This window comes from Microcaecilia unicolor, chromosome 7 (assembly GCF_901765095.1).
Source record: "Microcaecilia unicolor chromosome 7, aMicUni1.1, whole genome shotgun sequence".
Taxonomy (NCBI): Eukaryota; Metazoa; Chordata; class Amphibia; order Gymnophiona; family Siphonopidae; genus Microcaecilia; species Microcaecilia unicolor.
The window spans coordinates 172,446,607-172,459,361 of record NC_044037.1 but is presented as its reverse complement, the minus strand read 5'-3'; the positions used below and the strand labels follow the sequence as shown (position 1 = coordinate 172,459,361).

General features: G+C 47.5%; 1 protein-coding gene across 1 annotated transcript in view; it reads right to left on the bottom strand.

Annotated features, from left to right (window-relative positions):
- The window catches only part of WDR12 (WD repeat domain 12), a 76,435-nt gene that overhangs the window by 36,684 nt on the left and 26,996 nt on the right, over positions 1–12,755 (bottom strand). Inside the window, exons 5-7 of the mRNA XM_030210700.1 lie at positions 5,449–5,564; positions 1,898–2,052; positions 231–276 (exon numbers count right to left, since the gene is read on the bottom strand). Of these exons, the coding sequence (XP_030066560.1) occupies positions 231–276; positions 1,898–2,052; positions 5,449–5,564 (317 nt within the window). The remainder of the gene's footprint in view (positions 1–230; positions 277–1,897; positions 2,053–5,448; positions 5,565–12,755) is intronic.

Genomic DNA, 12,755 nt, shown 5'->3' with positions numbered 1-12,755 from the left:
CCCCTAAGTATCTTTTATCAATTCATTTATGTGTAAGTCAATTTTATTGTTGAAAAGGATAACAGAGACACACTGTATTCAATCAACAATCGAGAAGCAAGGTCTGCATCTACCAATTCATTTAGATTTCTAACAGGGAAACTGGGGACAACAAAAAAAAAGCAAGCAAGAAAGAAAGAAATAACCAAGACACAACACTGAAAAGAAGTAAATACATAAAATCAACCCACCTGCAGACCAAATCTTCAACATCTTGTCCCAGGAACCACTGCAGAACTAAAGAAAAGAAACAGTCTTCTGAGCAAAGAGGAACTACTGTAAATCATCTTCTGTAGTGCCATAGCCAGAACACAAACTTTTTTTTTTTTTTGGGGGGGGGGGGGGGGGTGCAAAGTTAACATTGAGGAGCAATAGGCACATAGTATCCATCACCATCCATTAGCATATGGCCCTCATCAGTGACATCCAGATAGCAGCTGTGAGATCCAATCCCATCATGCTACACCCCACTTTTTCACATTCTTTTCCTGACATGCAGTCAACACTGCGTGCACATTGAAACCTCGTGGGTTGCATAAATCGGACGTTGTTGCTTATGAGTTTTAATGTGTGCACTGTGTAGGCTGAATATTGGAGATCACGGTGGTGGGGCTTCAGGATCCCTGTCAGCCATGAAAATTTACAATGACAATATTGAAGATGATCATGGCTCATGAATCTCTTCTGCTGGTAGGCCTTCAAGATCCCTATCTGCCATGGAAATTTACGATGAATGTTGCAGGCCTGGGCTAACGCTCCTGCTCATACAAAAATGTTACTTACAGAATAGAAGGCGAATCTGTTTGTTTTGAGAACATGGGGGAATGTGGGATTACAAACAGGAAAATATGTCTGGGTATTGCCCATTTCTTAAATGGAATTATATACTAAATAAGGAAGGTTGAACGCAGCAGAGTGTATGCATGTAGAAATATGGGCACAACCACCTGAAATGTATTTTTCCACTTATCAACTATTCAAATATTTTGTGAAAAGAAGAAAAAAAAAGTTTAAACATTTAGGGGCCTATTTACTAAGCTGCATTAGGTGTTCAACTTGGGAATTATCATGCCCTAACACTGCTCGTTAACTATTAGCGTGTGATCATTTTTGTATTAAACAGCTAGTGTGAAATTAGCATTTTGGAGTATCGAAGTGGGAATTGACCTGTATGTTAACCATAAGGCGCATCTCTGCTCATTAACTGCTCAGCATTATCTGTTGTGTTAATGGTTAATGCCACCTCAAGAGATGAAGCTAACTGTATTGCACGTTATCTGATGGTAGCAAATTTGCCCCATCTTAAATGCACACCAGCCTTTCCAAAAATGCTAGGAATACTTCCACCAGCTAATGCAGCGTTTTCCAATTACACCTTTATTTTGGCAATTCTGCATAGTAACTGCCAGACCTTATTGCACTTCAGTAAACTGAGTCCAAAAAACTGAAGTTCAGGAAATTTTATTATGAACGTTTGCTATATAGCACCTTTACAACCTAATGGCTTAACAAAGGAGTGTTAAACCGCAGCTCCGGAGGGCCGCAAACCTTACGTTTTCCACAGTGAATTTTCATGAGATATTTGCATACAGTGAAGACATTGGATGCTACTGTATCTCATACACACTCAGTAGGGTGATTCTGAAACCTGACCTGCTTGCGGCCCTCTAGAATTGCAGTTTGACAGCCCTAGTTTTTCATGCTACTCTGTATTTCTTTAACAATATGGAATCTTTGAGGATATGATTTATTAGACAGACAAAAAAGATCTTGTGGTACATGAGTTTTGAGACCTTATGGGACCCTGCTTCTTCTTGGAGTGAAAGAGCAGGTCAGTAAAACAGCCCACATGACTCACTTTGGTTCCTGAGCTGTTGACAGCTATGGAGTCCACACTCCCAGCGTGGCCCCTGCAGCAGTGCAGGGCTTTCATTTTGTTCCTCTCGGTATTCCACTCCCAAAGCAAGATGGTCTGGTCCATAGAGGCACTAAGCAGCAGGCAGGACAGGCTGTCTGATAGAGGAGTACCACCAGGAAAAGAAAACAAGACACCATGAACACCATTGTAACACAGTGCCCAGAAAATTACTAGCTGATCATCAGGATAGGTTAACTGAGATGAGTTTTATTCCATATAATTTTAAAAACTTTTGCAATGTGAAAGAGCCACTGAGAGGATCCTGGAATAAACAAGAACTCATGGTAGGATTAAAGGGGCCAATGCAGAAAAGACACGGGGTCGAACTGGCTCAGCACACAGCTTCAACAAAATTAACGATAAAAAACAATTTCTGCCGCTATGCTCTAAGCGTTCAGCATGCAAAATACTGCTATGGAATACACAGCTCATTGTCAAATGTTTCCCTTCCTGTTAGTGAGTAAATGGTGACTGCCTACACGCACTGACAAGAAGAGTGACTTTTTTTTGTATTGTTTTAAATAAGCTGGAAGGTCTGCATCTCGACCCAGCTTTCTGCACCAGCCCGTTATCCCTGGTTAGGGTTACCATATTTGCCTGGGGGGGTGGGGACAAGAAACCCAATAGCCACACCCCCTCCCCACCTCCATGCCACACAGTCACCTTGATCCCCCCCCCCCAAAGAAAGCCTCCCTCACCCCCTATCCACATTCTATCCATGATCCACCTCCCCTCCCCTCCCTTTTCGTGCCCTGGTGGTCTAGTGGCCTCTTCGGGCCAGAAAAGGACCCCACTCTTTCCTGTCCGGCAATGCCGCTGCTTGCTCGCTACTGGCGCCACTTCAAAATGGCTGTCAAAACTTCAAGCAGTGAGGCCACTAGTTCACCAGGGCACGATACGGGAAGAGGATCGTGGATGGAAAGGGAACTTGATATACCGCTTTTCTGAGGTTTTTTGCAACTACATTCAAAGCGGTTTACATATATTCAGGTACTTATTTTGAACCAGGGGCAATGGAGGGTTAAGTGACTTGCCCAGAGTCACAAGGAGCTGCAGTGGGTATCGAACTCAGTTCCCCAGGATCAAAGTCCACTGCACTAACCACTAGGCTACGAATGTGGGTAGGGGTTGAGGGAGGCTCTTTTTTTTTTTGGGGGGGGGGGGGGGGGGCGGGAAATCAAGGTAACTGTGTGGAGAGGGGGCGTGGTTATAGGTGTCCTTTTTTTTGGCAAGGCAAATATGATAACCCTAACCAGGAACAACAGGGGCAGGTGCAGAAAGCTGTGTTGAGATGCAGACCTGCAGGCTTATTAAAAATTATTTTTTTTTAAAGTTACTCTTCTTGTCGGTGCGTGAGGCGATCATCATTTACTCACTGACAGGGAGACATTTGGCAATGAGCTGTGTTTTCCACAGCAGTAATTTGCATGTCAATTGCTTAGTGCAAAGCGGAAGAATTTTTTTTATTGTTAATTTTGCGGTAGAAGCTGCACGATGAGTCAGTTCTACCATGTGTCTTTTCTGCATTGGCCCCTTTAATCGTACTATGACTTCAAGCGGTGATCTTGCAAGACAAAGTCTTGTGAGGCTAGCGCTGAAGTCGCAGCAGCCATTTTGAAGGCATCGCTGGGCAGGAAAGAGTGGTGGCCTTTCCTGCCCTGAAGAGGCCACGATAAGGGAGAGGAGGGGAGGACACCCCGATGCCCGCCAGCATCAGCCTGACCACTTACCAGCAAACTTGGACAAACGAGCAGGCTGGAAAAACCTGCCTGGACGTCCTGCAGTGTCCTCAAAAAGAGGACATGTCCTGGTAAAACCAGACATATGGTAACGTCTCACAGCCCCCCCTCTTTCCCCTAAACCCAACCCCAGGCCCCAACATTAAAACAAAAATCCCTGGTAATCTAGTGCCCTCCCGTGGCTACTTTAAGTTTCTTGGTATCTAGTGGCAATCCCCAGATTACCAAATACTGAAAAAAGTCCCTTACTTGGCAGACTAACCCCACTTGGTGCATCTCAGTATGCACCAGATTGGGGGTGGGGGGGGTCAAGTGCCGCCATTTTCCAAGATGGTGGTGCCGGAGGCAGGAGCCAGTGGGCATTGTTCCTGGCTTTTTCAGGTGGGGGGTGGGGTATCCATCTTCTGCTCTTTCCAGGGTCCCCTGTCCAGTTGACATTTTTTTCTTTCTCCATATCCACCATCATTCCCTCTGTGTACTTTATCTTGCCTGTAAAGCATCTCCACTCTGTATCCCTGTCCCCCTCCCCATATTCACCATCTACCCTCTCTGTCCCCATCCCTCCTCTTGTGTCCAATATTACCCCTTTTGTCCTTTCTATGTACAGCTTCTCTTTCTCCTGCACCCCACCCCAAGGTCAGCATCTCTCCCTCTCTCCTCTGCTCCACAGTACTGCATCTCTGTCTTTTTGTGGATGTAGCATCTCTCCCCCTTATCGGAGCTCTCTTCCTTCCACTCTTTCTCCAGTCCGCACTGGGTCCCCCCCCCCCCCTGCCATCTCTGTCCCTCTCCCCCTTCCCCGCAATCTGCCATCTCCTTCCTTTCCCTTGCTCATGGTCTGGCATTTCTTTCAGCCTTTCTTCCCTTCCCTCCCCTCTCCTCCAGGTTCAATATCTTTCTTGTTTTTCCCTCTTCCCCTTGGCAGTCCTCCAGCGTTTCTGCGGGCTGCCGGCAGCATCAACAAGGAAAGCAAGCTGCCTCCTGCTGGTCCTGGAAGTGTTCCTTCTGCTGTGTCCCACCTGCACGGACACAGGAAGTTGTGTCAGAAAAGGTGAGACAAAGAAGAAGGAATGATTCAGGGGCCAGTCGGAGGCAGCTTGCTTGCTTTGTAGATGCTGCCGGCAGCCCACAGGAACACTGGATGACTGCTGAGATGGGGGAAGGGGGGGGGGGGGGGGGAAGGAAACGGGAAAGAGAAATGTCCGATCGCATGTAAAACTGGGGTGGCACCCCGTGCCACCCTATACTGATGCCTATGCTACCCGGGATGTGTGATTTTAGCGTGTATATTTATACACGTTTGGCCATGCAATTTTCTGAGAGCAATTTTCCCCAATGTAAAACTTGTTTTACACATAGAAAAAATCTTTATAAGATTACCCCCTTAATGAAAAATACAGACTGATTACATCCTCAAGGCTTTTTTGCAGGTCCTGATGCAAGATACCATACATGAAACATCTGAAAACCTGATCAGCACATGACCCATTTAATATTAGTGTTAATGGTTGAGAAGAGCACGTGTTTCTTTTCAAAGAAGAACTTAAATGAACACCAACAAGTTAGCAAAATGAACACCGCCTGGTGCCTGTGTATCTGAATGAGAATGGACGGCAGACAGGCATTCTAACAAGGGCAGTAATCAAGCACTGCAGGCGCTGTGCTTTGAGCCGAGTGGAGAGGTTAGGAATTTCTTATGTGCAACACTGTACTTTAGAAGTTTGCGTCAAATGGCATATTGTTCTTAATGACCTTTTTTCACCCAAGCCACATCTTTGACCGCTTCCATGTGGCCGGCAATAGTCATGATGAGCTTTCCCTCCAGGGACCAAATCCGTGAGGCCTTATCATAAGAGCCAGTCAAAATCCTGTGAACACAAAAATTGCAAAAATGTTTTTTTTAACTTTGAGAATCACAGTCTTCTCACAATCGATGCTATAAAATGCTTTAAAGACAATTCTATGAGGAGACCCCCTGTTTATGGTATTGGTGCAATAAATTTCATACTTTAATGATCTGGGAGTCTCATAGTGGAAAATAGGCACAGAAGAGACAAAGAGCATTTCTTATGTGGCGTGCTTACCTTTCTATCTTATCACCTAGAGCTCACAGTTTCGTCTTAAATGGTTTTCAGGATAAGAAGTAGGCACTCTTCAAGGATCAGGAGTTTCCATTTAGATTAGGGTAGGTTAGGGTGGCATCCTTTTAGGATAAGTGTCTGCTTTGAGAGCTGGCTGGGGTAATAAGGACCGGGCCAGAGGCCATCTTCCCTTTTAAATCATCCATGTCTGGACTATAAGGGTATCTGTGTGGGCAAGAGGTGGGTTGGGAGGAGTAGGGATAAGTTCTAGGTTGGATATAATACTGGAACTTTCTGTTCTATGACATGGGGATTTTAGGATAGGGTGGGAGAATTAGTAAACTGGGTGGGGTTTCCTTTTCAAATATATTATAGGGTTGGCATGGCAGATAGCTCTGTTTCTTTGGATTAATGTTTATATTTTAGTACGGATATTTTGTAAAACACTGAACAACTCTAGTTATGATGTTATTTTTGTATCCTTCATTTTGTTCAATAAAAACTCTTAAATTATAAAGGCAATTCTATAAGCTGGTATTTAAATACAGGAACCAATAGCACACATATGTCACAGAATTCTAGCACTTATGCGCATGATTGGCACCAATAACTGAAAGTCACTTAGGAGGGAATTCTATAAAAGATGCTGAAACTTGGGCACTGAACAAATTCAGCACTACATGCTATTTTACAAAGAGCGGGCTATTTATATAGAATAGTACTTGCCATGGATCCCATGCCTAACTTAGGAGCACTTAGTAAACTGCATGCACAACATTTTAGAATGCCTCCTGACCACGCCCCCTTTTCAGATACATGCTGTGAGAGTTCGGCACTGAGCCTTATAGAATAGTGCGCAGTCAGATACGCACACAAATCCTAATTGATGCCAATGAACTGCAATAATTAGTGCTCAATTACTGCTTGTTAAGGGCTTGCTAATCAATTAACTTGTGTGCTGGGGTGCCATATATATATATAATCCGGGAGTTAGTGTGCAACTACAAGGGGAAGGGGCAATATATATGGGTGGAGCATGGACAGATCACCAAGCATTGCACACAATTTATAGAGTACTATTACTTGTGGGAACTGCATGGCACACTTTGGCGCACCAACTTTTGACATGACAGAAGTTGGTGCACCTAACTTTCAGTGTGGGAAAGGGAAAAGAGACTTGATATACCCCCTTTCTGTTTTTTTTTGCAACTACATTCAAAGTGGTTTACATAGTATATACAAGTACTTATTTCTACCTGGGGCAATGAAGGGTTAAGTGACTTGCCCAGAGTCACATGGAGCTGCCGTGGGAATTGAACCCTGTTTCCCAGGATCAAAGTCTGCTGCACTAACCACTAGGCTACTCCTCCACTCAGTGTGCTAATTTGGCTTTGTGCTAGGTCTTCTATAATGGCTTAAATGCGCCCAGAAGCTATTACAAAATTGGTTCTAAGTGCGACTCATTGTGGCACCTATATCTTGGTGCCAGTTTATAGAATTGCCCCCTTTAGGTACTTAAGGGTAACATTTTCAATAGAAATAGCAGCTCAAAGGACAAAGAAGCCTCGTTTTGCCCCATTTGCATGGAGGCAGGTTGTTTGTTGTTTATGTGAATTGTTGAGCACTGTCTGTAACAAATTACAGTGCCTGTATCTTAAAAATGGATAACACTACAAATCCCTGTCATCCTATAGTTCCCTTAATAAGGTCTTTCAGAGCACATATCCCAGATCCCCGTGTCCTGTGGGATTCTTTTGGCTTGCCTGATTCTCTGGGCATGTGGCTGGTAGCCCCCCCCCCCCCCCCCCCCCCATCAGATCTGTTAAGACATCTGCAGCGTGCTCCTTCTATGATCTAGCTGTTTATTTGTGTCGGTTGCAGAGGCGTAGCCAGACCTTGATTTTTTTTTTTTTTTGGGGGGGGGGGGGGGGAAGAGAACTAAGTCCAAAGTGGGGGAGGGGGCACATTTTGGCCTCCCCACCGCTCTCCACCCCTACCGCAACCCCACATACCTAGGCTGGCAAGGGTCCCCAAGCCTCTCCAGCAGAAGCCTTCCTGTGGCGATACTCGGCAACGTGCTGCCCTGCCCTGCTTTCCCACCCTGGCACGCATGCTCGGTTTTAGTGAAATATTGAGAACGCGCAAACTCACGCATGCTCAATTTAATTAAAACTGAGCATGTGCGCAACAGAGAAGGAAGCAGAGCTGGCAGTGCAGTGGCGAATATCACCGCAGGAAAGCTTCTGCTGGTGGGGCTTGTGGACTGCCGCCACCTAAACCAGCAGACTCTGGGGGGCTTGAACCCAAACTGGGGGGGGGGGGGGGGCCAGGACCCCAAGGCTTCCCTCGTGGCTATGCCACTGGTCTGTTGCATGAGTCCTACAAGCCCTTATAACTCCATCAAGTTTTTCATAATGTAAACATATATACAGCAGCACTGTCAGCTTGTTGTTGAACTATTCCCAGCTTCTCTCATACATGGAGAGCTGATTGAAAACACCAGTTTGCATAGCTAAGACTCTTGTCCAGCACATCTGAAGTGTAAGTTATTGTTCCTGGTTTGATTACTGCATTAAAGAAGATTATTGTTCAAGAGTTCCGAGTCTTATCCTTGTGATGTTCTATACTATGGTTTAGACTGCATGCTAATCACCCTGGTGAGAGAGCAGAACAAGCGTGATATGAAGCTGGAAGTATGGTTCAGAGGAAATGTAACTAATACACTTTTACTGAAAGAGTGAGAGCTGATCAGTAAAAAAAAAAAAAAAAATTGATCAAGCATTGAGCCAAATTGACAAGTTAAAGTAGTAATAAATCATCAGGACCGGATGGCATCCACCCCAGGGTACTGAAATAACTCAAACATGAAATTGCTGATCTGTTTGTAATCTGTAACCCACCATTAAAATCATGCGTAGTACCTGAAGATTGGAGGGTGGCCAATGTAATGCCAATTTTTAAAAAGGGTTCCAGGGGTGATTGGGAAATTACTGACCGGTAAGCCTGACTTCAGGGCTGGGGAAAATAGTGGAATCTATTATCCTATATAATAATTCTCACCTCCAACATTCTATGTGTCTGCCTGCCTGTGTCCGTAACTTTCTTCACAGATGGCCTCCGAAGCCCCGAGGGTTGGCGGCAGGAAGGAGGGCTCGAGAGGGTCGTGGCAGGGGGGTCCAGGGGTCAGAAACTCCGAGGGGGGGGGGGGGTCGGGAAATCAGAGGAAGGGGCGTCTGCAAATCGGAGGGAGGGAGGCAGGGAGGTGGGTCTGGAACTCGGAGAGTGGGAGGGGTCTGGAACTCTGAGGAGGGGACGAGAGGGGAGGAGGGGGGAATGCACCACCTGTACAAAAACTAAAAAAAAAAACCAAAAAAAAACGGGGGGACGACCCTGGAACACGGAGGAAGGGGGGACACTAGAACTGGGTGGGAGGGGCCCCACCCACACACACTCTCTCTCACAGACACACTCGCACACAGTCTCACTCTCTGTCACACACACTCGCAGATTCACTATCTCTCTCTCACACACACAGTCACTCTCTCAAACATACACGCGCCAAGGAAAACCTTGCTAGTGCCCATTTCAACTGTGTCAGAAGCGGGCCTTTTTTACAAGTAAAGAATACAATTATGGAACATGTAGACAAACATGGTTTAATGGGACAGAGTCAGCATGGGTTCAGCCAAGAAGTCTTGTCTCACCTATATGCTTCATTTCTATGAAGGTGTAAATAAACGTGGATAAAAGGTGAGCCAGTTGATGTAGTGTATCTGGATTTTCAGAAAGATTTTGACAAAGCTCCTCACAAGTGACTCCTGAGAAAATTAAAAATTCATAGGATACGAGGCAAAGCGAATGCTACATACCTGTAGAAGGTATTCTCCGAGGACAGCAGGCTCATTGTTCTCACTGATGGGTGACGTCCACGGCAGCCCCTCCAATCGGAAACTTCACTAGCAAAGTCCTTTGCTAGTCCTCGCGCGCCCGCGCGCACCGCGCATGCGCGGCCGTCTTCCCGCCCGAAACCGGCTCGAGCCGGCCAGTCCAGTATGTAGCAAGACAATACACTTCAAGGGAAGACACAACTCCAAAGGGGAGGCGGGCGGGTTTGTGAGAACAATCAGCCTGCTGTCCTCGGAGAATACCTTCTACAGGTATGTAGCATTCGCTTTCTCCGAGGACAAGCAGGCTGCTTGTTCTCACTGATGGGGTATCCCTAGCCCCCAGGCTCACTCAAAACAACAACCAAGGTCAATTGGGCCTCGCAACGGCGAGGACATAACTGAGATTGACCTAAAAAATTTACCAACTAACTGAGAGTGCAGCCTGGAACAGAACAAACAGGGCCCTCGGGGGGTGGAGTTGGATCCTAAAGCCCAAACAGGTTCTGAAGAACTGACTGCCCGAACCGACTGTCGCGTCGGGTATCCTGCTGCAGGCAGTAATGAGATGTGAATGTGTGGACAGAAGACCACGTCGCAGCTTTGCAAATTTCTCCAATGGAGGCTGACTTCAAGTGGGCTACCGACGCAGCCATGGCTCTAATATTATGAGCCGTGACATGACCCTCAAGAGCCAGCCCCGCCTGGGTGTAAGTGAAGGAAATGCAATCTGCTAGCCAATTGGATATGGTGCGTTTCCCTACAGCCACTCCCCTCCTATTGGGATCAAAAGAAACAAACAATTGGGTGGACTGTCTGTGGGGCTGTGTCCGCTCCAGGTAGAAGGCCAATGCTCTCTTGCAGTCCAATGTGTGCAGCTGACGTTCAGCAGGGCAGGAATGAGGACGGGGAAAGAATGTTGGCAAGACAATTGACTGGTTCAGATGGAACTCCGACACGACCTTTGGCAGAAACTTAGGGTGAGTGCGGAGGACTACCCTGTTGTGATGAAATTTGGTGTAAGGGGCCTGGGCTACCAGGGCCTGAAGCTCACTGACTCTACGAGCCGAAGTAACTGCCACCAAGAAAATGACCTTCCAGGTCAAGTACTTCGGATGGCAGGAATTCAGTGGCTCAAAAGGAGGTTTCATCAGCTGGGTGAGAACGACATTGAGATCCCATGACACTGTAGGAGGTTTGACAGGGGGCTTTGACAAAAGCAAACCTCTCATGAAGCGAACAACTAAAGGCTGTCCTGAGATCGGCTTACCTTCCACTTGGTAATGGTATGCACTGATTGCACTAAGGTGAACCCTTACGGAGTTGGTCTTAAGACCAGACTCAGACAAGTGCAGAAGGTATTCAAGCAGGGTCTGTGTAGGACAAGAGCGAGGATCTAGGGCCTTGCTGTCACACCAGACGGCAAACCTCCTCCAATGAAAGAAGTAACTTCTCTTAGTGGAGTCTTTCCTGGAAGCAAGCAAGATGCGGGAGACACCCTCTGACAGACCCAAAGAGGCAAAGTCTACGCCCTCAACATCCAGGCCGTGAGAGCCAGAGACTGGAGGTTGGGATGCAGAAGAGCCCCTTCGTCCTGCGTGATGAGGGTCGGAAAACACTCCAATCTCCACGGTTCTTTGGAGGATAACTCCAGAAGAAGAGGAAACCAGATCTGACGCGGCCAAAAAGGAGCAATCAGAATCATGGTGCCTCGGTCTTGCTTGAGTTTCAACAAAGTCTTCCCCACCAGAGGGATGGGAGGATAAGCATACAGCAGGCCCTCCCCCCAGTCCAGGAGGAAGGCATCCGAAGCCAGTCTGCCGTGGGCCTGAAGCCTGGAACAGAACTGAGGGACTTTGTGGTTCACTCGAGATGCGAAGAGATCCACCAAGGGGGTGCCCCACGCTTGGAAGATCTGGCGCACCACTCGGGAGTTGAGCGACCACTCGTGAGGTTGCATAATCCTGCTCAGTCTGTCGGCCAGACTGTTGTTTACGCCAGCCAGATATGTGGCTTGGAGCACCATGCCTTGACGGCGAGCCCAGAGCCACATGCTGACGGCTTCCTGACACAGGGGGCGAGATCCGGTGCCCCCCTGCTTGTTGACATAGTACATGGCAACCTGGTTGTCTGTCTGAATTTGGATAATTTGGTGGGACAGCCGATCTCTGAAAGCCTTCAGAGCGTTCCAGATCGCTCGTAACTCCAGGAGATTGATCTGTAGACCGCTTTCCTGGAGGGACCAGCTTCCTTGGGTGTGAAGCCCATCGACATGAGCTCCCCATCCCAGGAGGGACGCATCCGTAGTCAGCACTTTCCGTGGCTGAGGGATTTGGAAGGGACGTCCCAGAGTCAAATTGGAGCAAATGGTCCACCAATACAGGGATTCGAGAAAACTCGTGGACAGGTGGATCACGTCCTCCAGACCCCCAGCGGCCTGATACCACTGGGAGGCTAGGGTCCATTGAGCAGATCTCATGTGAAGGCGGGCCATGGGAGTCACATGAACTGTGGAGGCCATGTGGCCCAGCAATCTCAACATCTGCCGAGCTGTGATCTGCTGGGACGCTCGCACCCGCGAGACGAGGGACAACAAGTTGTTGGCTCTCGTCTCTGGGAGATAGGCGCGAGCCGTCCGAGAATCCAGCAGAGCTCCTATGAATTCGAGTCTCTGCACTGGAAGAAGGTGGGACTTTGGATAATTTATCACAAACCCCAGTAGCTCCAGTAGGCGAATAGTCATCTGCATGGACTGCAGGGCTCCTGCCTCGGATGTGTTCTTCACCAGCCAATCGTCGAGATATGGGAACACGTGCACCCCCAGCCTGCGAAGCGCCGCTGCTACCACAGCTAGGCACTTGGTGAACACCCTGGGCGCAGAGGCGAGCCCAAAGGGTAGCACACAGTACTGGAAGTGGCGTGTGCCCAACTGAAATCGCAGATACTGTCTGTGAGCTGGCAGTATCGGGATGTGAGTGTAGGCATCCTTCAAGTCCAGAGAGCATAGCCAATCGTTTTGCTGAATCATGGGGAGAAGGGTGCCCAGGGAAAGCATCCTGAACTTTTCTTTTTCGAGATATTTGTTCAGGGCCCT